At 41.8% G+C, this 26061-nt stretch overlaps 1 protein-coding gene across 6 annotated transcripts in view; it reads left to right on the top strand.

Moving 5' to 3' along the window:
• arb2a (ARB2 cotranscriptional regulator A) overlaps positions 1-24085 on the top strand; it is a 133182-nt gene extending 109097 nt beyond the window's left edge. For all 6 annotated transcript variants that reach the window (XM_023818277.2, XM_023818280.2, XM_023818275.2 and 3 more), the window contains one exon: positions 21973-24085. In XM_023818277.2, coding sequence (XP_023674045.1) covers positions 21973-22124 — 152 coding nt within the window. In that variant the 3' untranslated portion in view covers positions 22125-24085. The remainder of the gene's footprint in view (positions 1-21972) is intronic.
• Positions 24086-26061: the final 1976 nt, after the last annotated feature.

The following is a 26061-nucleotide window of genomic DNA, read 5'->3' as shown; positions in this document are numbered from 1 at the left end:
ACATGGAAAGTATTTGTGTGGCACCGAAATAGAAAAGTCACACATTATTTGGTTATAGTCTCAGCATAGACCAGCATAAACATCACATATCGATGAGACCACCCACGTGACTGAACTTTGAGAACTTGAAATATACTTGTTCCACATAGTCATTACATGCAGCTGTGGTGGCCTCCTTCAACCTTGAGATAGTCAATAAGCTATTATAGCAATGCAAATTGTGGCCAAATCAGAACTCTGACATATTGGAATTACATTCTTTTCCAGCCACCAGGTTATATATCATTATCGGATTCAGGCATAATATGCATTACGCTTACCATTGTTTTGTCTGCACGTTATTACATGTGGATAAGAAGAACAAAGGGGCCCTTATAGGTCACATGTCTGTGGGTTTATGTTACATGTTGCACCACTGCCAGGCTTTTGTAAAGCCCTAATGCTATGCATGGCCTCCGTGATGAAGCTCACAGGTGATCTCGCTATGGAAATGTCAACGGGAACACAAAGGGAACACAGTGAATTCTAGGTCAGGCCTGTGTGAGTGTGCACTGTGCTCAAGGGATAGCTGTGCAATATGATGTGTCCCATAAAAATGAGGAAACAGTTTCATAATCATACGGACTGGGACCGTTAAATGAATGTAAAGGTGCAAGTATTTTTATGAAAAACATCGAGACAGTGTAATTTATTTCTCACTAGCTTTGTTTTTTGTGCAGGATCTTGTCAAATCCTTTATCTGATCTCTCTGACTTTCATTCCCTCTGTTGGTCTTGTCTCTCTGAAGTCAACTGAACAGTCTGCCAAAAATACTAAAGTAATCATTTACGATGTTAGCATGCCATGGCAATACATATTTTACCGAATGACAATTTTAGCTGAAAGGGGCAAACGAAATTCAGGCCTCAAATAGCCACAGAGGTTGATTTGCTAAGCTTCCGCCATTCTAAAATACACAAATTCGTTCCACCAAGTTTTCCGATGGTTTGCAGATGGGCGATGATTAATCAGAGAGCTAACTGTGAAGTAGTTTGCAATTAGACTGGAAAGCTCTGAAGCATGCTAATTGAATCAGAAAATTAGAGACACTGCACAGTAATTGGCTAGTTCTCATGCAGCAGGTGCCAGCCTACTCGACTGTGGAACAAGGTATTTAAGTCACATTAGCGGTAGTAAAAATATTCCTTGATATGGAACACTTAGATTTTCTGCTCATTTTTACTGTGGCTGTTGCTAGCAGACCGACTGTGTCATGGAGCAATTATAGCAGGCACTGGCGAGCCAGAAATCAGCTTTCTCTGATATGTCACTCCTGCAGCAACGGCGTTGCAGGAAGTCGCAACTCATTAGCTGCTCCTGCAGCGAGAGCTAAGTTGCTTGTCTAACTCTGCATTTTATTTCGCCGGTGCGCTTTGCGTTCATTTATACAGCATCCACTGCCATCGGCTTTGTGCTTTTTTCCTCGCTTGTTGCTGAGGGTTTGAGCTCTGTTATGCATGCCTTCTGGGTGTGTTTTGTTTATTTATAATTATACTTTTTTACTTACCTGAAGGGAAGCTGTGGGTCATGATTTTGTCACAATTAACTTGCTTGTTTGGCTTAATAAAGAGAGTTTATCATATGTGTGTTTGTGTGTGTGTGTGTGTGTATCATGCTTGTAACACGCAGCTACACATACCTTCACAAATATTATACTCTGTGAAATAAACTGCATTGTATTCTGTTTGATTAATAAGGCTAAGTAAGACAGAAGAAGAAGGGCCCATTTTTTCCCAGTACCATGGTTTGTGTGGACAAGAGCGAAGGCATGTTCTATTTTCACTACCCTCACCCTGTCTTCCCAGTGGACCCTGTTCCTGATACTTCTTGACAAAAAAAAAATTAAAAATTGATTTGTTTGCGAATTCGGTGCTTCAGTGATTCATGTTGATAGACTGAAAAAGTTGGTTCTTTTCAGGGCTGTTGGAGGATGAATTCCCCAGCCCTGCTCTGTGGGTATAGCTTTAAACCATACAGCATGGCACACCAGCCAGCTGAGAGAGCTTGGTGTAGCATCGTCGTCAGTCCTCAAGTCCCGACTCATCGCGCTTTCAGCTGTGGCTCTGCCGCTTACCTTTGATATCTTTATCGTCGGTGCCAAAACTGGCTTCCACGCCTGTGCGTGAATTTCAAAACTGCCTTTGCTAAAGACGATTGTGCTTTCAAGTTGTGCTCTGGGATTGTATTTATTTATTTTAGCGCGACATTCGGCGTATCATGGAAGACAGGGGTTTCATCAAGAGTGACGAGGCCTTCCGTTTTTCACGGTTGTAATGCTAGATATATTTTTTTCCATTGCTGCATTATATATACGTGTGTGTGTCTGTCTGTTTGTCTGTCTGTCTCTGTCTGTGTTACTGTACAAGAAGTGATTTTGCAGGAATCGCTAATAAAAGCTGCTAATTAATTCTGAATCCGAAAAGGCGGAGGCTAATGTCACAATGTCACATCACCGTAATGTTGAATATTGTAATGCTTGTTTGGATATTAAGTTAATTGAGTCATTAAAGTAGGTGTCATGTACTTTGCTAGGTAGGTGTTTGCATGTGCTTGAGGGACTGGGAGGGGAGGGCCGGGGGTGGGTGGGGGTTGGTAGCTGCCACTGTCGACTTTGCACCCTAGAAAGGAAAGCCGAATTTCCCAGGTGAGCTGAAATACCTCATGGAGAAAAATGCAGGGAAGGCTGTCCCATCGCTGAACTCCCCACTGGATCAAAACTCCTCCAGGCTGTGGGGCTCCATCCTAGCGTTGTCCTCCTTCCCTCAGTATATGTTGTGCCGCATGGCTCTCCTGCATGCGGTCAGGATAGCTCTTACCTGTTATTCGGCGTGGCGTGAGGGCAGAGATGTCCGGAGACCCATCTGCAGCCTGTTACCACAGTTCTGTGTGAACGGTGTGTACCTCACAGTTAAAGGATATTTACCAGTGGAGAGTTTGGGGAAGCAGTGAGAGATTGTGGGCTTAGGAAACAATTCTGCTGTGTGATCAGAAAGCTTAGGTTCTGGCGAGGATTCCCCACATTTAGACAAAGACCATCTGGCCGAAGGAACATCAGCCAGCAAAGGGCCCGGCGCGCTTCCTCCATGTGCTCGTTAAACAATTTCAAATCATTAGGCAAACTCTCCCTTATGATATCCGCCCCTCAGCATTTCCTTTTTTTTTCTCATCACCTCTGATCCCATTTCACAGTGTAGCCATTGGGAGCTTATCCCTGATCTGTGAGCTGGCTAGCCGTCCGTCACGTTCGGGCTACGCGGTGAACTCGCCGCTAAACATCCTATCAGCTCCCCACTCTGCGTGATATCCTGGGCCGGCCGTGTTACTCTGTTTTATTCCATTAACCAGAGTAACCGGGAAGGCCAGAATTGGGTTTGGCACAGGTAAATCTGTGCTTGTCCCAGTTAACGCAGGCTGAGGTGATGTCAGGTCACTGCTTCAGCCGCTGATGGTCTCCTTTTGTCAGGTTCCTGCAGGAAGATTGGTCGCCGTCAGCATCCAAGATCAGAAACCAGCACGGTGTATCTTTTCACACGCAGAGTAATCGAGTATTCCCAGTTTCTGTTCTAAATTGGCTTTCCGTCTTTTAGTAACTATATTTGTAGCCTGCCATATATTTATTATGGCTTAAACACATACATTTTTCATAACTTAGAAATATATGGATGCCTTAAGAATTTGTACTTTACATCTGTAGCCTGTTCTTTTGTTCACATAAAGCTGCTCGTGTTTAAAAAAAAGAAGAGAGAGAGAGAGAGAGAGAGAGAGAGAGAGAATTTGAAAACAGGAATGAAGGCAGTGCAAGCAGGCGAAAGCAATAACGGATCGGCGTATAAGCCGGGGCCCAGCATTGGCCGTGCTGCTCGCCTGCGGGGACAGTCAGCTGGTGCTGGTCCAGTCTCCAATCAGACAGCAGCGGATGGGGTTTGTGGGCGGTCCAAGGCCTGCGTAGCCCCTCCTCCACTGCAGAGCGACACCCAGGGTGCTGAATACTCATCAGGATGAGGCACAGTTACAAGGAAACGCAGAGAAATGTGGTCAGAATAAGACGGTAGCTGTCATTTTCAGTGAGCATGTTTGTGTTATTTTGATGCGAGGAGTTTGCTCAGCCCATCGTGATTGAATACGTTTCCTCGCTGCCCTGACCCTGCGCCATATTTTCGCTGCCTGCCTTGGAGAGCCTCCATGCCCGCAGCCCCACGTAAATGCTGCCCATCTCTGGGCCCCGTGCTCATTTGGTCTCCCCCAGTGGCACGCTGGGCCGCCGCAGTCGCTCACTGTCACTCGCGTCCATTCTGGCTCGCCGTGGCCCCAGCAGGTGTGCCGGCCGTCAATGGCCGGGCCGCACCGCCTCTCGCCCCAACCGACCTCGACCGGCGGGTCAGCCGCGGTGCCAAAGGTGCTGTGAGTGACGTGCCACTCTGGCTGACCCCGGCGCTTGGCAGGGCCGCGTGTTTAATGAGATTAGCTGGTTAATGCCGACTCTGTGTCTGTTTTCCTCAGAAGGTTTTTTTTTTTTTTTTTAAAGCTTGATGGAGGGTTGTGCCAACGTTCATGGGTTCAGGGCAGGACAGCAGAACATACCGTCTGCCTCGGAACAAACCGCCCCGCGGACCGTCACTGGGTGGCAGCGCCCTCTCAGGTGCGCGCCCTGGCAGCGAGGGCCCTGTCTAGTTAGCCTTTCCCTGCCACATGGCCACAAATAGAGCGACCAGCTCTGCCGTTTCCACGGCTACTCGTGATTGGCTTGGAGAATTGTGCATGGGGGCATGCAATGCAAATCTGCTCGTTTTTGTGTGCCTCAGAGACCCACAGAAGATCCAGACTTAAATTCTTCTACAAGATGATCTTCTACAGATTGAGGATGTCAAGTCCCGTGTCCCCAACCCGACCCCCCCTTGTTCATTTCCTTTCATTTAAGTTGCAGCCACTGGCTCCTGGCTGCAGACACATGGTAGGTTCCAGGCTCGGCCTTATAGTCCCATGCCCAGGTGTGTGTGTGTGTGTGTGTGTGTGTGTGGGTGAGTGGGTTATGTTTATATTACATCATGGGGGACTAAATGTTCCCCACAATGTGATAAAATACTGTAATTTTGATGTTGTTGGGACCATTTTTCAGGTCCCCACAAAGATCTGACAGCCCCATGCCCAGTGCGACTGAAAAACTAAAAATTCCAAAAGTGTCATATATTGTTTGGTTGCTTACGGTTAATGTTAGGGCTGGGTAGGGGTTAAGGTTGTCATGTTGGGATTAGAGTTTTCTCCATACAAACAAATGGAAAGTCCCTGCAAAGATATGATTACAAACCTGTGTGTGTGTGTTTGTGAGAGCGAGAGAGAGAGACGCACCTGTAACCTGGGAGGAGTTCCCTCATGCGAGTGCAGACCCATAACCAAGAGGGACCTTCAGGCAGCAAGGGGCCTGGTCCTTCCTGCCTGCTTTATTCTGAGGGACGAGCATGCAGCCGCTTCTCATCCCCACATATTCACTTCATGATTACATTACACAGATATGTAAAATGCTTTTTTTCCCCCCTGAACGTCTTTGTCAAACTTTATTGTGCAAATAAAGATCAGTTTTTACCATTTTTTCCCCCTCTTTTTCTGGCGAAATGAATGGCTGGAGATTTCCCTGCTTGACAAAAAAAGAAAAAAGCGGATGACTGGGGCATGTTCAGTCTGCCAAGAACATTATTTAAACATTTAAATGAGGTTTTTCCTCGTCTTGCTCTCTTTCACACAGGCACTGTGGTACTCCGAATCCAAGCAAAGGCACTGAAGGGAAATTAGGTGGATTTATATTCTCAGGGGTAATCGCTTTAAAAAATGTTGTACTCACAAACACTGGTGCAATGGAGCAAAAATAACAGGGAACTGGAATTAGCAAGAGTACTAACCCACATAAAAAGGTCATAAATATTTCACACGCAGATTTTACATTATTCTGAGTCATTACATTTCCTCGGTTTTTCTAGCAGGAGATTTTTGTTACTGTTAAATATTATAGGCGTATAGATCAGAGGTTTTAAAGACCAGTTGAGCTTCTTTTTTGATTGTCAAGTGTCCGACGTTTTCCAGTTTAAGATTACAAAAACGAACTATAAAAACACAGAACGGCCAGTATAAAACAGACTCTAAGTCACTGGTGAGCTTGACTTTCCCTTCAGTGATATCACTTTTTAAAAAAACATTATGGGACAGAATTCATACATTAATATTTCAGCTGTGATTTTTTTGAACTGTTACATTACAAATACAAAAGCTGCAGAAAGGCAACACGTGTTGGTGCAAATACTCAGCATTATGCTTGTGAAAGTTCACATTATGAGTGCTTGATCTGGGCAAAATAAGAACAGACAAAAAGCACAAAGTACATACCTGTGTGTGGCTCATGTCCCTCTGAATTTGCTGCTAATTTGCCTTACATGTTCAGCCTGTAAGTCATGAAGTCTGAGATTTATGAAGAAAAGTGTGGATGGTTAGTGTGCTCTGGGAGAGCGGGCACCTATGAGAGCGAGGCCTGCAGCGCTCTGGCATTGGCTGCTTCTTCCCACCGATGCTCATTGTCGCATTGCTTTTCACGCTCCCCGGTACTACGGTGCAGGTCGCACGAGCCTGGAATCTCCCACTTCACTCTCTTATTCCTGTACTTCTTAGCACACCTCTCCTTTCTCCTATGAACGTCCTGTCCGCTGTCCATCGACGATAAAGTTCTCAGCTTGTTCATCACAAGTCTGCAAGACTTTGTTTAATTCACTTTTAACCTGCGATGATGCAGCTGCTAGTATCTGAAAGTTAAGTGAACTCTGTCTGGATGAAAGAATGTATTGATTACATCATGAACCAGTCCAGCATAGAGTTTTCTCTTTTTTTTGTAAACCCAATCCAGTGATATTTACCTCTAGCGAGTGAGCAATTTAATGCCTCTCTTCCACTTACTGACCAAGTTATTATTTTGACAGTAAAGTACAGGCCATAAATCAAGAAACACAAAGTAGATCACTTCAGCATGCTTGTCCCCGGCGGCCCATTTTAGAATGATTTCCTGTACCCTGCATGAAATAGCCTGTGCCTATCACCAGCAATATAAATGCTAAACATCTTCTAAAGTACCCTATTCAAGCTATTTTATTATAATAGCCTTTTAAAAGGACCTAGCTGTAATTGCACTGTAATATGATAATAATGAGAGCATGTGTAAATTTCCAATAGCTTATTAACTGGCTTGTGCCATCGTTCAAATTGACCTGGTAGTTACAAATGGTGTCCTCTCTTAAGCATTTTGACTCCAGACTGACAAGCAGGTAGTCACATTTCTTTCTTTCTCTCATGTATTTCAGATATTGCACAGAATGCTTGTTCCCTTGAACTTGTCTTAGTAGTGAAAGTTTGAACTGATTACTGGGCTTTATTACTGCTGCCTTTGTTTTTTTCTTCTATTTATTTGTATGTCATACTTTATTTTCATGTTTCTGGGGTGGAACATGTAAACTCTTGACCTGTGCTCATAGAAGGAATTTTAAAACATGTCACCATTTTCATAACAATTTTAATTAAATGCAGTGACTACACAGAATACACCTGAATGCTATTGTCAGTACTTGACATTAAGCTGTGTGGCCCAAAACACCACAGCGGGCTGTGGGTTTGTTGTTTTTGCAGTTGAAACTCCGCTGCTCCACGTCAGTCCAGGTTAGGTATGGCGATCAATATAAGCCTCCCTTGTCCTTGCATACGCTATTTCCATCTGCCACTCCTCTTGTATTACTCAGTATTATTGCTTTTCAATAAAATCTTAAAATAATTTAATAATGATTTTTTTCCATGCAGAATGATTAATGTCATGCTGTGTGGAATATGACAGGCCACACAATTCTTCTAATTTGTCATTTAAAACATGGCTACACTACCCCAATGTTTTTGTGTGTGTTTTTGTGTTAGGGCAGGTGTGGTCCACATCTGTTGGGGTTCTGGGGGTGGGGGTCCAAGACTCGGCGCTGTCTGGCTGGCAGTGCCCAGAACATTGTTTGGGCCGTGCGGCTCCCTTCATACGGCCTTGCTCTCCGTCACAATGTCAACAGAGGCGAGGAAATGTAGTTTAGCATCATCAGCCGCTGTAACAGGGTCTTCCTAAGAGGACTAGCTCACGATTCTCTGTCAGCTGGTGTTTTTATGGGAATGTTACTAGAGATATTTGCACGTACTTGTTGTCCTGTTAAATGCCTAACAATTCTAAGGTTTAAATGGTTGTTGATCTTTCTCCTCTTCTTTTGATATAGGTGTTACATTTCTGGTACTTGAAGTAGAACCCCGCATAGTGAGGGAGTAAGTGTGGAGTGTGTCAGCACCAGCCTTCTGTGTTTCTTTATGTACCAGAAATGACTTAAGTATCTGTAGAAGAGAATCTTGCAGGAAGGAAACAGCTATAGTCTGCAGTGTCACCTGACTGTATGAATGTGGCAGCTGCTATGAGGGGACCCCCCCCCCCCATCTGCCTAGGCATCAACAGGCGAAGACTGGCAGCCTGTGACAATCTATGGCTGCCAAACCGAATCAAGTGGCCCCTCCTCCCAGGAAGCCTGAGCAAATTGATATGTCTGATGTCTATGCTTAATGTAACAGTGTGCAATGTTCATGGTCATATTTATACCTTATTACAGAGCAGAAACTGAGTATAACGTATTTTTGATATTTATTTTGTGCATTGTATTATGGACCTTATGGGGCAATTAAATATGACTGCATAAATTTTGTAATCGATTACAATATAATTATTTTTTACTATCTATATTCCAGGTATGAGTATGCTTAGCATTGACTTAGTGCTATTGATCACTTCTTTTGGGCATATGGTTGGTCCTAATTGAGGCAGAGTGAAGTAGTATATGAGAGTTAACAAGTCGAAGACCAGCAGAGGCTGAGGAAACCTTGGATTGGCCTGGCCTTGGCTGGAACTATGCCAGTAACATAACGGTGCAACATTGAAAGAATGCTAAAGCAGAGAGACTGAAAGGAGGGAGGAGGCAGTCATCTGAGAGTCAGGGTATTTCTGCAAGTACTTTGTAGGCGTAGAAGGCCAAGGGGCATGGAGCGAGGAGAATTCTGGCAGTCAGATATTTGACAGAGCAGTCAGTGAAGTGAGGCTTTCTTCCTGGTTCCCCACGGATCACTCCCAGCCCTGGATTCAGCACCTACACCCCACAATGCTGGACCACCCAGCTCTCGGACAACAGCCCATGGTGAACTTGCATGTCCTCACAAGCATGTGACTTGTATCAGTTCTTACTTTGATAACTGAACAGAGTAGATTTACGGGATGAATTTTCTGTAGCTATTCTTCTTTTGACCTGACTAAGTACCAGTCTTTCGTAATTTATAAACAGACATGGCATCACCTTGTCTACCTCATCTATTATCTGAGGTGAAAATGTTATGTGTCACACCTCTTCATGTCTTAAAGATGATGATTCATCAAGTTTGTGGAGATGATAAGTTTTGTTTTGCCAGCCTTCATGTTTAACCCTGTAAGGTGGAGCTCATTCACTGTGACACTCCATTCTTCAGAAACCATGGCTTTAAGAATGAACTTGTACATTGAACCACACAGATTATACGCTCAGCACAACAATGGCGAAAAATTTTATTTTCCATTTGTGACTCATTAGAGCCATTGGTATTTAACAGCCGTTGGTATGTAACTCATTATGTACGAATCACATGTTGTAAAGATGTAGTTTCGTTATGGCACGTGATGCAGTCGGTACAATTAAGACCATGTTGACTTTAAGACATGTCACTTCCAAAAGCAATAAAATCCAACTTAATTTGTATAGCCAATGAGCGGGAATATCTGGGTGCGAAACGTGAAATTGGAACTTCACAGCGCAGTAAATAAAAATGTCGCGCGTAAAATACGAGGCGAGTGGCCCTCTTTCCGGGGGCGGATTAATGCGGTACTTTGCGAGAGGCGGGGCGCTTGAAAGTCAGCACATGAGGCGTGCAGAATCGTAGCAGCCGCCACTGCAGCTATTGGGGGGTGGTCGCAGCCGCCGTAAAACTGAAATCATATCACTTAGCAGCTGAGTGCAGATAAAGCCGTGTTTGAACTCCAAGGCATAAATTATACATTGTAAACAGAGCAGTGGGAGACCCGCCGTAGCAGAGCGGCTCATTTAAATTATGACAGAGGGTAGTTTATTTCTCCTCTCTCTCCCTTTCTCTCCTGCTCTCCCATTCATTCTGAGTCTGTTTCTCTAACCCTCTCTTTAAGGCACCTCTTTACTGTAATGTTTTATTAAGCTCTGTTGGCTTTGCGGTAATACCCTTCGTGGGCCTTACACTCAGACGTCTCTCAGTGGCTGAAAGGGCGTTCGGCACAGTTAGGCCCATGTTTTTTAATGGAGCATGGCGAGGTATTAAAAGCTGATCATTTACACGCCCGTTTCCTCTTGCGCACATCCCACTCCTGCGCCTTGGTGTATGGTGTGTTGAGGCAGATAAACACAGGAGCATGTTGAGGGGCCACATTACAGCATCGTTTGATCAATTTTCGTCGCCGCAGGGTGAAAGTCTTCTCTCTTTTTTTTTACACACCTCTCCTGACAAGGGAGAATTTATCGATCATTTGATTTCATTTGCCATTCTCTGGTCCAGCTTGCACCACAGGAGTCAATAATGCTGGACTGAGACGGAGAATACACCCTTTGCCCCCCATCTATCCTACTCTCCCACATATATACACCCTCCCCCATACACATCTGTGCTCTGCTCTGTCGTAGCTCATTCCTCTGCTCCCTGATACGATTCTGATTAATGGCTAACTGCTGCAGGGTCACTGTCAGCCCATGTGTTTGTCCGCTGTCAGCTGATGGCTCCAGATAAAGGTCTTGCTCCTAGCTGGGGTGACTGCTCCAGTCCGGGCGTGTTCTTCAGCCGCTCCCAGGAACACACCGATAGCGTGACTCTGGAGGTCAGCAGTCCGGCCAGCTGGCCTACCGGGGGGGACCAGACCTCGCTGGCACTTGAGTGAATTATCAGTCCCTCTTCTCAGTATTAAGTGCTTCTTCATTTGAGGGAATTAGCGAGGAGCGAAGCGCACATGTGCACACAGCCTCAGTGCTTCAAAGAAAACATTGTAATTATTCTCTTTCTGACTCACTTTCGATGAAAAATGCATACAGCTGAGGGTTGAGGGCACTGATGTCAATTATAAAAAGGTTAAGTCTTACAGCTGCGCAGCCATTGTTTCAGAAGACTGCTGTAGGTTTGTTTGTCTTGATTTGATTTTTGTTTGTCTGTTTGTTTGTTTTGGCTATTCATTGATGTTTCCTTTTGTTCTACAATGAACTTGAGTTCAGAGAGGAACCAGCTGTCCATTTTTCTTCAGTGTTGTCCTGTTTGTACCACTTCAGTAACCATCTCCAAAGCCACCTGATAGTATTTAAAGTGACAGATCTACAAGAGCTTTGATTTTTACTCAGCCAATTCCAATTTCCATCTGTTGCTAATTTTGGTAATTGTTACTAATGTGTTTTTGAAAGTTGTGCTGGGTTGAAAGATAATGGTTTGAAAGGCTCATTGTATCAAGGGTTTTTTTCTAGATTTTTAATTAATGCTTTTTTCAGCTAACTGCAACATCTATTCCAGACACTTTAGTATTATACGCTAGTATTTGGTCTCAATTCTATTAATGATTAATTGCTTAGTAACATTTGTCTTGAGTGATGTATTTTTGGTAGTGTGGTAGCATATGAAGGGCATAGCTCATGTAGTCGTGATAAATAAAGTTCTCAGCTATCTCCATGCACACACATACACAGGCATTCATGAACACCTTATAACACATGCCATAACTCTGCCTGGGAAAGTGATAGTAGTGAATAAGTAAAGCCGGCATGTGAGTTATCTCTCGTTACCAAGGAGCGTCTCCCCCTCTCGCTCTCCACACCTCCTACCAGCTCTAACCAGACAGGCCAAGGACAAGCTGAGATGCGTTTGCGACATGGGCGAGTGTTCAAACGGCTTCTTTGAAGATGCTCTCCACACAATCAGCTACCCACGCTGCTCTTGGGCCGGAACTGAAGTCTGACGCTGTTGTTTAGCAAAGCCACGGCTCCTGAGAGGTTTAGCCATTTGGCAAAGCTTGTTCCAGAAATGCTCAGGCCACTGTCATCAGCAGAGTATGACCCAGAGTACCTCATATGCTCCCTACCCTCTCCGCTCCTGTGGTCTGGGAAGAAAGCAGTCAGTATGTCAGTAGCATTTGCAGCCTGGCTGGTAGTGATGGACATATTGGACAGCTGAATATCATGCTGGGTGTTTGATTACTGAGAATAATTGCAGAGTAATAATACAAATTTTTATAATACTTTTTTGACAGGCATACATGGAAATGTTTCAAAATCTTTGTGTTGCTATTAACTTCTACTGGCTTGGCCTCATAATTACCTTCATTTAGGTTTAATGTCGCTCTTCAGGGAGTTATGTCCACTTCTGCAGTTTTGCTCTGTGCAATCCAAGCACTCGAATGGGAATTTCTGTAATGTGCAAAGAAGCTGGATACGACCCTAAAATAAAATAAGTTGAGGTTGTCCTCTGTCAGATTCCAAGAATTACTGTGTACTGGTGAGGCCTTCCAGTCAGCACTGCAAAAAGTGTACTATGAAACATCAGAAAGGTCTCGCCTTTTCACCTGGATCATTATCCCCTTGGTATAAATGGTGTGTTACATACTTATGATGCCGTGACCAATCAGTGCCAGCAGGCTGACTGAGAGCTCTGGCTCGGTCTAATCTGCTGGGAATGCCGGTTAGTCTGCAGCAGCCTGGGAGGAATCCTACTCTGACATTAGTACTGTATTAAAAGCCACACATTTGGGGAAAACGGGAAATCCGTGTTGTACAAGTGCCCTTTCCAGGTCAGTGCACATTTTGGCCACAGGCTCCGGGGAGGCTGTGCTAGCGACAGACCTTGACGCAGGGAGAGCCTGCGCCAGGATATTGTTTTGAAGCTGCAGCCAGTTAGCGCCCTTGCTGTCAAATCAGCTGACCCTCACTTGACCGCAGTGCTTCCATGTCCTTTTCGTTTTGTAAACAGCAGCATCCCTTCTTGGAGGATGCATCCTTGTACAAAGCGTAATAACTGCAGTCATGTCGGATGTCAGTCTATGGCCAATGTGTGCACACGCATCGGTCGGCCGTCTGCACGCTCGTGTGCGTCGACGTACAGGTTGTGGACAAAAATAAAGAAATTATGGACCATTTGTGTCTTGCAAGCGTGTGTGAGTGACATGTGAATTTTTGGGGCAAAGCGATTGAAGCACATACTCCAGATAATAATTATACTGGCAGTGCTCCATACTATGAGGTTTGACAATAGAGCGCCATTGGCTGCCTGTATGTATCTCAGGTTAAACTGACTGTATGTGCTTCCTATTTTAACAAAAATAGTCAAAGGGAAAATTCAGCACAAGGAGCAGGTCAGAGTATTGACTCATTCTGCACAGCCTAGTCATAATATCAGGTGATGCCTATTTGTGGATCCAGTCGTGTAAGAGGCATACATAATGACCTTCTGTGAAGGAGCGTGTTAAGGTCTGATGAACAGTCGTTTATCAAGTGACTGATAAATGTACATGTGCAGGATCTCCACATGCTGGGCTGCCTGATCCCAGCCATAAAAGCATCTGGCGATTGTATAATGCTGTGGGCTTCCTTTGTCCTGCTAGGACTTCCTCCCTCTTATTTCATTAGCGCAGCCAAAGCACACAAACAGCACAGCGTGGCTCCATCCTATCTTAATCCTGTACAGCATTTTTGGCTATGTCTGGCGGGGTTTCTGGCATACCAATTATAACCTGCGCAGATTAGCGGCATTCCTCTGGAAACTAGTGTCCTTTTCCAAGCGATCAGCCCTCTGTAGGCTGGCATGGCATGTTAAACTTGTCATCTTGGTTCCATACATCTGGGCAGAAGCTCCCAGAGGTACACTTTGTTAATCTGTTTGTATTTTAACTCTATGTATTTATGTATTTGCATGTATCACCTGCCTGTCTCAGAAAATCTCTCACCAAATTACCCATGGTGAAAGTGTTTCCCTACAAATGTCCAGGGTGTGCCCTGTCTTATGCCCTGTGCTGCCAGGGGCAGGCCCCAGGCACACCGTACCCTGTGCTGCATGGATGGATGGATGGATGGATGGATGGACAGCTGGGTATTTGTGCTCCTTTGTATGTATATGTGCACATGAATGTTTGCAATGACACAACCAGGTACAAATGTATGTGTGTAAGCAGTAAAGATTTAATAATAGCTATTATCCAATTGAACCAGTCATCCTGTGTGAGCATCAGCCAGTTCTGCAGTTCAGATTTCTGCTCCCCTTTACCCTGAGACACGCCCACGTGTGCTTTTCTGCACCACTGCAGGGGTTATCCACCCTTTTTAGTGCTAGTGTCTGACCCCAATAGCACATTCCCTGATAGAGCCGGGGGGCTCTTATCAACCATAACTCATTAATTACACTTTGTCCCCCTAAGTGATCTATTTCTGAGGCGCTCCACCTTGCCGTCCACTCCAAGGCTATCTGCTCTTGATAAAGCTGTAATGTGTTGAGCAAAGGGTCACGCGTCGCGCTCGCCGGCATGCAGCGTGGCCTTATATACATCGGTGAATTTATGTGCCTCATGGAGTCAGATTGTAAGAGATTTTCTAATTGAGGTGATGGCACTATAGCTGTGAGAAATACACATTATCTGCTGTACATGGAACACTTCAAGTTTGCATGAAGTACCCTTCTCCAGCAGGACCCAGTAATAGCCTTTACTGATTTAAGTTAGTGCCATATGCAAAAGTCGTATTGATTGAATACACCTATGTCATTACATCCAAGTATGACTTCGTAGGTTGGACTGTGCTTGGTGACAAATCTGTGAAGTCTGTTTATTGTCTTCACCGGTGATCTCTGTCATTGTACATTTGCTAGTGGCTTAAAGAGTAATACATGAAAAACAAAAAAGAAATTAGGTCAAACTTTAAGAATTTTTCTCACAGGGCTAAGTTTAGAGTATGAACTTTTATCCAATGCCATGAACACATGCTGTTTAGTGAATGAGGTTGTCTTTGGTGTGTGGGAAATTGACTTTTAATCTTGAAAAAATGCAGCATGGATTCGACCTGCCCTGAGTGTGTACCCCTGAGTATGTGGTATATGCTGGTAGCATGATGTCCAGCCCGGATGCTGGACTGTCTACCGCAGGGCATGGCTTACACTAGACCAGCAAGCTTGGGATTAGCTTTGCTTGTGTAACCATTGCTTCCTGTTGGGAGCCCTTCTGTTTCTTCACACGAGTCATAAAATTAATACACATGTTTTTAGTTGTTCTTTAAATCTGGCCAATGATATTGTTTATTTTTTTATAATTTTTTATATTATGAAAGGATCATATTGCTTTTGCAGACTGGCGAAGATTATCCTCAGTAATAATTACATGCTCAACATAAAATTCTCAATTGTTTTTCATTTATGGATATCCACTTAGCGGTTAATGGAGTGACTTTTTTTAGCGTTACCTGGAATATTGCTTAATTTCCCTCTTAAGTTTCATCTTAAAACAATTTCGTTTGAGCCTCTCTGCACAATTTGAGGACTGCCATGCGATTGGACGTTGCGTAAGTAGCGGTTTCTTAAGCATATTTCAGTGAAGAAACTGGGCGGTTCATTAACCGTGGCTCTGGGCTGATGTCGGTGTTGGGTGTGCGTCACCCATAAACCCGTGCTATCAGTACCTGGTTACCATCACTGCCACTGTAACCAGCACACACGCTGCGGCTTTATGTCTGTATCGACTGATCATCGATTGCCCGTGACGCCGGTGGTCCCTTTGGTGTGGACGGCGCGGGGAGACGTTGCTCGCGCCGCCCTCCAGTGCTGCCGTTGTTGGCACACAGCTTTCAGAGCATTACTATTGTTCGCCTCTGTGGGGAGCGTCTGAGAGCGCCATGTCGGCAGGTTTTGTTTTGCTCCGCTAAAGTAGGCTAATGGCGATCCTGTGGGCTGGAATATTGCTGTGATGGGTTAATTAGCGTGTTAGGAGTGGAGCGACTCCAGCTGCCGCGGTGCGCTGTGTGAGCGGGGCGGTGTGTGGTGCTTCTGCCCAGCGGGGGCACTCCATCGCTGCCTTTGTGTGATGTCAGCGCTCCCCCTCCCACCCCCTTCACCGGCTGCCCGCCAAGGTGGTCTTGTTGCAAAGAGGAGCCGAGAGAGCCAAGACGGGAGGAAAAGAGAGCAGGCCCCATTTGTGTGTGTGTGTGTTTTGTTTGTGTGTGTGTGTGTGTGTGTGTGTCTGTGTTTTTTTCTTCAGAAACCTCATGGAGTTCTCCACAATAGCCACGAGGTGCTTGATAAGCTGCGGGCAGTGATTCTCTACATCAGGAGTGTCATGCACCACTTGGTCTCTCCTGCTAACAGCCCCCCCCCTTCCCGGGGCTCACGGGGAAGAAAGGCTCATTGTTGTTCTCTGTTCATCTACTTTGTCAGCCTGCATACAGCTACCACTATTTTGCCCTGTTGCTTTGGCATTTTTATATCCATAGCAGTTTCCTCGTCTATTTTATGGCTCATCCTTAACCCCGCTATTGACAAGCATGGCAATATACGTCTCTGGAATCGTGCGGGAGACCCAGTGAGTGAAGGGGACCGGAGAAGGAGAGAAGCGTAGGGCGCCCATCAGAAGGGATTACTGATTCATGTGTAAATCGGCCTTTAGTGTGCGGCCTGCAGAGAGTACACATCCAGATAAGAAGTGCAGGGGGTCAGGGCTTCACATGGCTCTTGCTCTCCTGTGGCTACAAAGGCAGGCTTGTCCCAGATTATCAGACAAAACTGCGAAGAAACAAGCGGACAAACGTGCATACAACAGTGCGACCGCAGAGTTACAGTAACGTGCGAGTATGAAGCCATAACCAAGCACTTTTTTCCAGATGTTTATTACTCCTGTCTGCATACCTTCTTCCGGTGAGTAGCACATGATTAATCAATGTGCAAATTGACACCGTCCCTAGATGTTGCCAGGTGTTTCCATTATTTTTTGCCTGCCTGGTTGCAACATGGAAAGGTGGGTGTGAAAACATGTCAATGGTAGACAGGCCATTTTAAAATTAAGGTAATGATGCGGTGAAGTGTGGAATATGGGGAAACACAAGGGAATTGCGTTGTTGATGATTGACTGTTGGTTCCGTCTGATTCCATTGGTGGAGTCAGACCAAGACATCAGTAAGGTGGTTTTCTTCATCAGTATGTTTGAAGACATATCCTCAGTATGGAGACTGAGGATGTGTAACAGCGGTTCCTGCAGTGTGTTCCTGTCTGTACTTTAGTCAGGGTATCCAGGCTCATACTGTACTAATGTATCATGGCGACAGCACTTCTGAGTTTCTTTGAGGATGCAGGAAACTTCAGTTCAGCCTCAGCTCAGATTGGAGACGCGCGCCTCCGCTAATGGAGAGCTTTTGTGATCTCTCCTTTTTAGCCACAGTGGATGAGTATAAAAACAGAAGCTCTTTGTTCACGTTGAATGAAAAAAGAAAAAACAGAACCATGTCAGGCGAGCTAGCAGGCTCCGAGTGTTTACCATTTAAATCCTGACCAATGACAACTCAGATCAAACAAAGGCTCTTGAGCGGGAGGGAACCGAACAGTGTTTACAGTGATAGAGTCTTTTACAGCATTCTGCCCGGCGTCCCTTTTCACATATCGCCCTGGAGACACTCTGATGAGACGCATACACATGCATGTACACACAGCCAGAAACACCAGCAGCTGTTTAAGTGTGTGCCGAGGCTCAGGCTCAGGGCAGAACGTCCTGGGTGCAGTCACTGGAGTCTTTGTTAAAATAAGGCGATTTTACTGCCAGTGCACAACTTACTTAGCTGCAGTGATGTGAATTTCAATCAGTTTTGACATTAGTAATGGGTGTAATTGTAATTACTACCGGAAACTTCATGAAAGTATCACACTTTTTTCTTGAGGAGAATGTGTTTTCATGAGCTTTTATTTCAAAATATTTTCTTAATGTCTGAAAACTTACTATTTCTAACACAAAATGCATTAACTGCTTAAGGTTATCAGGCTTGTCATTAAACTTTATTGCATCTTTATAATATTATATTCATTACACATTTTTAGTTAGGTTGTCCAAGTCAAATCTAATGAAATTAACACAGTAGCGATGACTCTCTTTAGAAGTGATACTCGAATCATTTTAGCTGATGATATTGCAAATTTGCTTTTTATTTTGTTTTATTAATACACTTGACATTACGATTCCCATATATGCAACATGTTTATTTAAATGCACAAGTTAACATGATAGAACCAAATGACAAGTTGAAAACATTTAAAAAGTTTTAGAGCAAAATGGTTTCAGAACAGTTCAAGAGCTGTGGTAATATTCAGGGTGACAGAAATTAATTTCATGTCCCTACAGTTTAACTGAATTATTTAAATTAAAGAATGTGCCCCAATTACGTCAGACAAGTGCCAATAGGCAGATACTAAAATATGCTACATATGAAGAGCTACTTCCTGTAGACATTTGTTCACAAGTTTAATTTTTTTTTACTTTTTAATCAAATGCCAATAATTCAAATGTACTGGTGAAATTTTAAAATATTAAAAGTCATTATTGGGCAACATTCATTACAAGACAGTTCAGTTCAGTTCAGTTCAACTTTATTCGTACCCAAAGGTAAATTTGCTTTGCAGTAAAGTGAGTCACAAAAATAACACTATAACACAATCACATAACCATAAGATTGTAGCTTTCCTTACTTCAGTTGCTGAAAAACTTTGTCACCACAGTTAGATTAATATATAAAAAAAAATCATTGTGTTATACATTTGGAATTTGGCAAGTCTGTATTCCCTTTCCGTTTACCAGTACATGGCCGGTCCTAATAAGCTCGACATCTAGTCTTCCATCTTTCTCCATTGCATAATGAGATTTGCTTCAACTAGTAAAGTAATTAAGACAGTACTACAAAGGACCCCACTTACACATGTTCATTAAATATGAACAAACGCTGGAATGCTGGATTGTGTGTAATCATTATCATGTGAAGGTTAGTATGGTGCAAATTGGCATGAACATTTTTGTGTTGGGCATTAAACCAGGTTTGTGTGTGTTTGTGTGTGTTTGTGTGTGTGTGTGTGTGTGTGTGTGTGTGTGTGTGTGTGTGTGTGTTGCAATACACAAAAAACTAGAAGGTCTTCCCTTTTGGCCTAGTTTGGTCTAACCACATGACCCTTTTTCAAAAATAGTATATTAGGTGTAATTCTGAATAAAATTGAAAACCTTAAATGTTAATACTCATTGTAATGTAGGACGGTAGGATTGGTTATCTGTAATCTCTGAATGATAACATTTCTCTTCAGATTAAGTATTTCTTTTCACTTTACATAATTTAATCAAATGGTGGCTATGGTAATGTGTATGTGTTGTGAATATAATCATTGCAGGCATTTCTTTATTGGTACTTGAGGACACGGTGGGTGGGTAGCGCCTCACATCTCCAGGGCTGGGGGTTTGAATCCCAACTCTGCCCTGTGCATGTTGTCCTCGTGTGACATGGGTTTCCAGTCTGTGTGTGTGTGCATGTCCGCGTCCAGCTCTATGCTACATGAAATGGCTTTTTGGCTCCTTGGCATCCTGACCAACATATGTGGTTGGTAGATGAGTAGGTAGACATTTATACAAATTAAGTGTTAATTTATTAATCAGCACTTGCAGGTTTTATCACTTTCTTCCATGTTCCATTGTTTTCAATTATGAATTATAATGCAATTATGTAATTGTGGATTAGACAAAGTTCAGTTCAATTAAGTCATGAGTACAAACAAACCAAAACTTTAAATAATGTACCTCAAGTGGAAACAAAAAGAAAAAAGAAGCTTAGATATTTTTTTTCCTAAGCATTACTGGTAGCATCACTTTGAATTAGTATTTATCTTGTAAATATTATTTGTTACAATCACCACAATAGTCCTTGTTACCAAATTTAACTTTTGGTGATAAAACAGCATGGTCCTTAGTTACGACAGGATCACTGTCATATCTCATTGCACACATTAATAATGATCATAAAGAAGCAATAAGAGTAAAAAAAAAACTTGCAAAGTTCAAGTCACAGGGAGATCAAACTCAATTATCTTGAAAGTGATCCAGTCAATTTGACAGGGGAGGCGAAATCTTCCATTCAAAAAAGGGTTCCTCTGTTCCCTCCGTCACAGTGAATTATTAGAGGAGAAAAAAACATAACAAAAATTGTTCAAAACAAAAGAGCTCTGATGGTTTCAAAAATTTGAACAAGGGCCGTGACTTCTGCCCTAATTTAGTTGTTACTGATTTTGTAGTTAGTTGTTTCTAATTATGACTGCAAGGCTCGTTACTCCCAGGTTAATGCATTTAAATAAGCATGTGCTGCCTTCCTGCTCATTCTGCCTGTGCACTGATTATAGTCGAGCAATCTAGTACCAAGCAGAGGAGCAGTTCGTTACTCTTGACCACTTGCAGTCTGTAGACCTAGCAGAGTAATAGGTCTCTAGCTTGACAGCCATCTTCACAATCCTCAACTCTGTTCATAATTAAAACCTGTTTTTAAATAGTATCTGTAATGCTCGTAGCTAACGGTAAAAGTGAAAAATTGAATATAAGGCAGCCATTCTCTATTAATGATATCATAGCTATATCGGTCTAAGTCATTAGAATTTGTTTTCAAGGACATCTACTTTTGGAAATTCTTTTTAAACCATTCAGTCAAAATAATGGATGGCATTTTTTCACTAAATACATTTAAGAAGCTTGTAGTGTGTAGGTAGCACTTACATCAGATATCAAAATGTGAAGTAATGTTTTAACCTCTGAAAATGCTGTTTAAATGCACATCGTCTCCTGTTAGGAGCTTGGGAATTCTATAAAAAGTTTTTGGTGTGTTGAGCATTTTGAGTGAAAGTCTACCAGCTTACTCTACACAAGTGAGATATGTTTTTGCAAAGGGTATTATCTTAATGATTTGTAGTTTGATAAACTTGACCCAAAACAGTAATCATTCAGTCACCAAATCTTCCCCAGTGTTCCATTTCTACATAGTCCCTTCACCTTGGCTGTCATCATTAATACTGGCCAGCTAGGGGTCAATCTAATAAGCAAGGGTCATTTCTGCAGCCATCAGAGCACACTCATTGGTGGCTGCCTTAAAGCTAGTGTTTAATTGCATTCCTCAGGGCTGCCGAATTTGATAGCACCGATATAGAAAAAAATCGGGGAAAATGGAAGAGGACCCTGTCACAGTTTTGCTCTCTCTGTTTATGTGGCTGGCCATAATATCCCATGGTTTGCGCAAAACTTCGTTATTTGACATGTCACAGTTAATTAAGGATGTAAAAAAACACTAAATATTATATGTGAAGGTCATATTAAGGCTAAATTGGTGAGATTCTTCAGTATTCCCGTTTCTTTTTTTAAAGGTGTTGTGATCGTATTTCTCCTCCGCCACTCCCATCTAGGCCCATGAGCCGTGACTAGCTTTGTCATCACCATGTATGCAACTTTCTGTGGTATCCTAAGAATGTAAGACCTATATTACAAGTAAATAACTATAATTGCTCCAAATGCACCCTGCAGAAATACCACTGAGGGCACGGTTCAGTTTTACAATAACTGTTTATTTCTCCCAAACTCCTCATGAAACTCATGTATGTCCCCTGTGATTGTCCCTCCTTTACTCCTGGCTGTACCACATTGTCTTGACATTTTCAAATTGTTGTTGCTCAGTACTATTCAGTCTCCAATTCTCTCTCTCTCTCTCTCTCTCTCTCTATATATATATATATATATATATACATACACACACACATTCACCCACCTTTGCTTCTTTGCAGGTACAGAACGGCATGAATTAACTTCCTGGAGAAGTTTCCACTCGATTTTCAAGTTCTTTACTGCCACTCTGGAAGCACAGAACAGTGATACGAAGCCTTCTACTTCTGTAACTACACGCAGCTCCAACAGAAATAAACATGAAGAATTTTAGAGCAAGAAAAAAGAGGATATTATGCCAAAATTGTTTCTCTCTCTCATTTTGCCCATACTTTCTCCATTTCCCTGCAAACGGATATTCCTTCCAGGCCCCATATATATATATATATATATGTGTTTTTTTAATGCAGAGTCATGGTGCGTACATCTAAATAATGATTGACATTACTTCTGGATGGGTGCTGCTGTCAAAGCAATAAGGGTTCACTGCATGTACTTCCTGTGGGCTGTATCTTAGATTTGGGGCTGCCCATCAGTGTCTAGATTAAGGATGACAGCAGCTCAGCATAGTGCTCCATGCCGCACCTCTAATTGCTATGACATCGTCCCTGAACTGAACTAATGCTTGGGCAACACTGTCTCCCCCAGGTCCTGCTGCCCAGAGCAGTTTCTTCCTGAGTTCTCCCATCTTTTCACTCACCCCTTCATTTGCAGAATAATCGTAAAGCAACTATGATAACCTTAGGTTTAATTGGAGCATGGTATTGTGTGTTTTGATTTTATTATTATTACTTCTGCCGTGTTTCTAGTTACTGTTTTGTTTTGACTATTAAATCTCACTGGTGTATTTCACCTTTTACATTTGGGTTTACTGCCAAGCCATATGTACAGTAACTGAGCTCATTGGTGTATAATGGATTTGGTCTTTTTGCTGGATTTTAATTAATTGTTTTTTGATATCATAAATATAATTTATGGTAATTGCTCATAGGTTTAGGGATCATATTTTTATACTTAAATGCTGCTTTTTACATATTATGATGTTTTACATGTAAATGGTTACTGTTAAGTTATAAGGAAAACAGAAGCAGATTTAGCAGTTTGGTATAATCAAGTTTCTTTATTACTCCAGGAATCCTACATTTTAAATATTCTTTGAATATAATTTCAGAAATGTTTACCATTTTAACTGTAAAAAAATCCAAAACACTGGACTGTTGAGTGTAACAATACTTTAATTTCTGATTTTTGTGTTTAAAATTTGTAAACTTAAGCAAAATAAGACTTTTGATTGATTCTTCAGATTTTCATTGATTCTTCATTTGCTAATCAATTTCTACATGTTTGAATAAACCATTAAACCAGAGTTGGCACTTCGAACTGACGATATAGCCTATGGAATCATAAAAAAGAAGCTTTTTACATTTTTTCCCCCATCATTACTGCTTAAATCCCATTACATTCAATGTGTTTAATTTGCAAGTTTGTAATATCTCATTTCATTATTAATAGTTATTTTTTAAACCACTAGCCATTTTTTTTTTATATTGAGTCATAAATATGTAATCTGCAGGAACTGATCCAGTGTACACTTTCGGTGTGTATTTTTTTAAACATGCGTGATATCAACTGCTGTTTTACACGGCATTATCTTGGAATAGGAAAGTTGTGAATTATAATTTTTTTCTTAATTGAATATCGTTGCCTTAGAAATAAACATGACTTTACTTCTATATCCATTGTTTTTCTAAGAAAATAAGCCACTTGTGAAAAGACCGCAGTTAAGAGACCAGTCTTAAACCAAATCTAAAGTATATTTGGTACGTAGCCTAAATTTCGCTGAATTTCAAGTCCTTCTTCAAAATCAAACACATAATGTGTGTTTGTTGGAAGTTCAGCTGCCCAAAAGACGTGAGACAAAAACGCTTCGTGAATGTGTAATGAAACTAAAGAAAATATATACGAACCTGCTTCCAATAATTGTTGCTGCCATTGTTGTTCAGGTACGTTATACAGCATTCTGTCAGCAAGCTTGGAGATGGTAAATATTAAGTCTCCAAAACCGTGGTTTATTTTGTCCCATATTTATTTTACTTCGAATTTCTGTATTCCTGTTCCACCTTAAAACCTGCATACGAACCGTTGATATTAATGTAACTGAATAAAAAAAAGTTTTGTTATACTAACATTTTTGTCATTTGTAAAACTTGCCAATTAAATTGAATTATACGTGTACTCCATGTATTCCAGAATGCCTGTGTTCAAGGTTCTGTTTTTTTTTAACATTAGAAATATTGACATTTATTTAAATACTCACCACCGTACCAATATAAATGAATGAGGGGGCAATTATTTTCTTTTAGTTTTTAGTCAAGCAAAGTTATGCTTTTTGTTTAGTTATCTTGAGAATAAGTCTCAAAAATAATTTTAAACAGCGGAGTATCACCAAGTGTAAGCCGGTTGGTCGGCTGTCGTCAACAAAACCTCGCTTGTCGAGCATTAGTTTACTTTATTTTTTTCCCCCTCAGTGAAGTTTTATAGCAAACAGTCCGATCAGTTTCATTCATATTCGTTTAGTTGTAATACCATTGTCATAGTCTTATTCCTGATACACTTCTAACCATAACTATGAAGATGGCTGCAAATACAAATAAGGTCGATTTATTCCTTTCTCTTTGTATTATTTAAGCTGTTGACTTTAGCAGAAATTAAATTCTAAAGTTAAGGTACTTTGAAAACCTACAGGACGCTGTTTAAAATTATGTAAAAGTAAACATCAATTAAGACCCTAAAAAGGGTGATCAATCTTTGCTGAGAGTCGTGTCCTTTTAAGGTCCACAAGATCATTTGTTTTCACATGGTGAAAACCAATAAGGCCATTAAACGCCCCCTCAATAAATCTTTAGAAATCTTTCCATTAGTCTCGAAACAGCAAGTGTAAAGGAGTAACACCAGTTAAGATCTTTCATACAGTGTCAGGTCAGTAATAAATAAAAGTATGAACTCATCTATAATCCTAAAGTAATAGGGCACCAGCTCACTGACAATCATCCGAAAGCAGTTGCAGTTTCCACGCAGTCTGGACTAAAATTCCTTCATAAATTGCAAAATCTTTTAGAATTGTAACTTTAAATGGGGTACTTAGGAATAAATTTTGCATAGTATATGAAAGCTAGCGGGATCTGAAATGCCTAAATGATGTCAAGTTGCAACAATTTTCAGTTTCTTATTGTACAGTATATATATGTGTGTGTGTGTATATATATATATATACACATATATATATATATATATATATATATATATGTGTGTGTGTGTGTGTGTGTGTGTGTGTGTATGTATATATATATATATATAACGAACAATGAGCTATGACTTTCATTAATGTCTGTTTCACTTGATATCACTTTTGTTTTGATATTCTACATGCTTATGGGTTCAGCTATTTTTTGGGGTAAGTTAATACATCCAATCATTTCTCAACTGTTTAGGCAGGATTAATCGTGTATAATTAACTGTGGTCTAGTGACATTATTTTCACGTAGGATATGCTTGTGAAGTTTCTTATACACACGTATTCATTTACCTTAAAAAAGCTTTAAAAGCTTCTTCATGTTGTTCGTGACAATTGTATCTAAAATGATGTTTCAATTATTTCGGAGTCCCATCATGCCCTCCTTTTTTCACCAGTGCTGCTAAATATCAACTTTTTCTAAGGAGCTGCACACTTGGCAAAGTTAAAACGTCATTCTCTTTTCCTTGTATTCGGGAGCACTCCACCAGATCACTGTCAGATCTCCATTTGCATAATTATATGCTTTGGTCTGAAGAGAGAACTAACCTCCACATTTTATGGGTCACTAAACTGCAACAATCAATGTTTTATGACGTATACTAAGAAAAGCTTAGGAAAGTATCTTACATTTTCAAAGGACTCTCTCTAGTTCCCTCCCTTGCAGCGGAATTACGTAGCCTACCATTCGAAAAAAATTACTTACCTCTGAAACTTCTGCAAGGTAGAACAACTTCTGCACATATGTATTCGTGTAGTTTGTAAATTTGAAATTAGATGCTATAAATGTTGGAAGAACAAATATTTGCTTGATATTTACAGAACTACTATGTAACGTAAGTTCTTCTTTCAAAAATGAATCATTACTCTCAAATTCTCCCAGCTGTTTTGGTCTCTTAATCAACCGTCACTTAGATCT

Source organism: Paramormyrops kingsleyae, chromosome 2, assembly GCF_048594095.1.
Source record: "Paramormyrops kingsleyae isolate MSU_618 chromosome 2, PKINGS_0.4, whole genome shotgun sequence".
Lineage (NCBI taxonomy): Eukaryota > Metazoa > Chordata > Actinopteri > Osteoglossiformes > Mormyridae > Paramormyrops > Paramormyrops kingsleyae.
The sequence above is the reverse complement of the archived record's forward strand: the minus strand, read 5'-3'. Positions and strand labels throughout refer to the sequence as shown.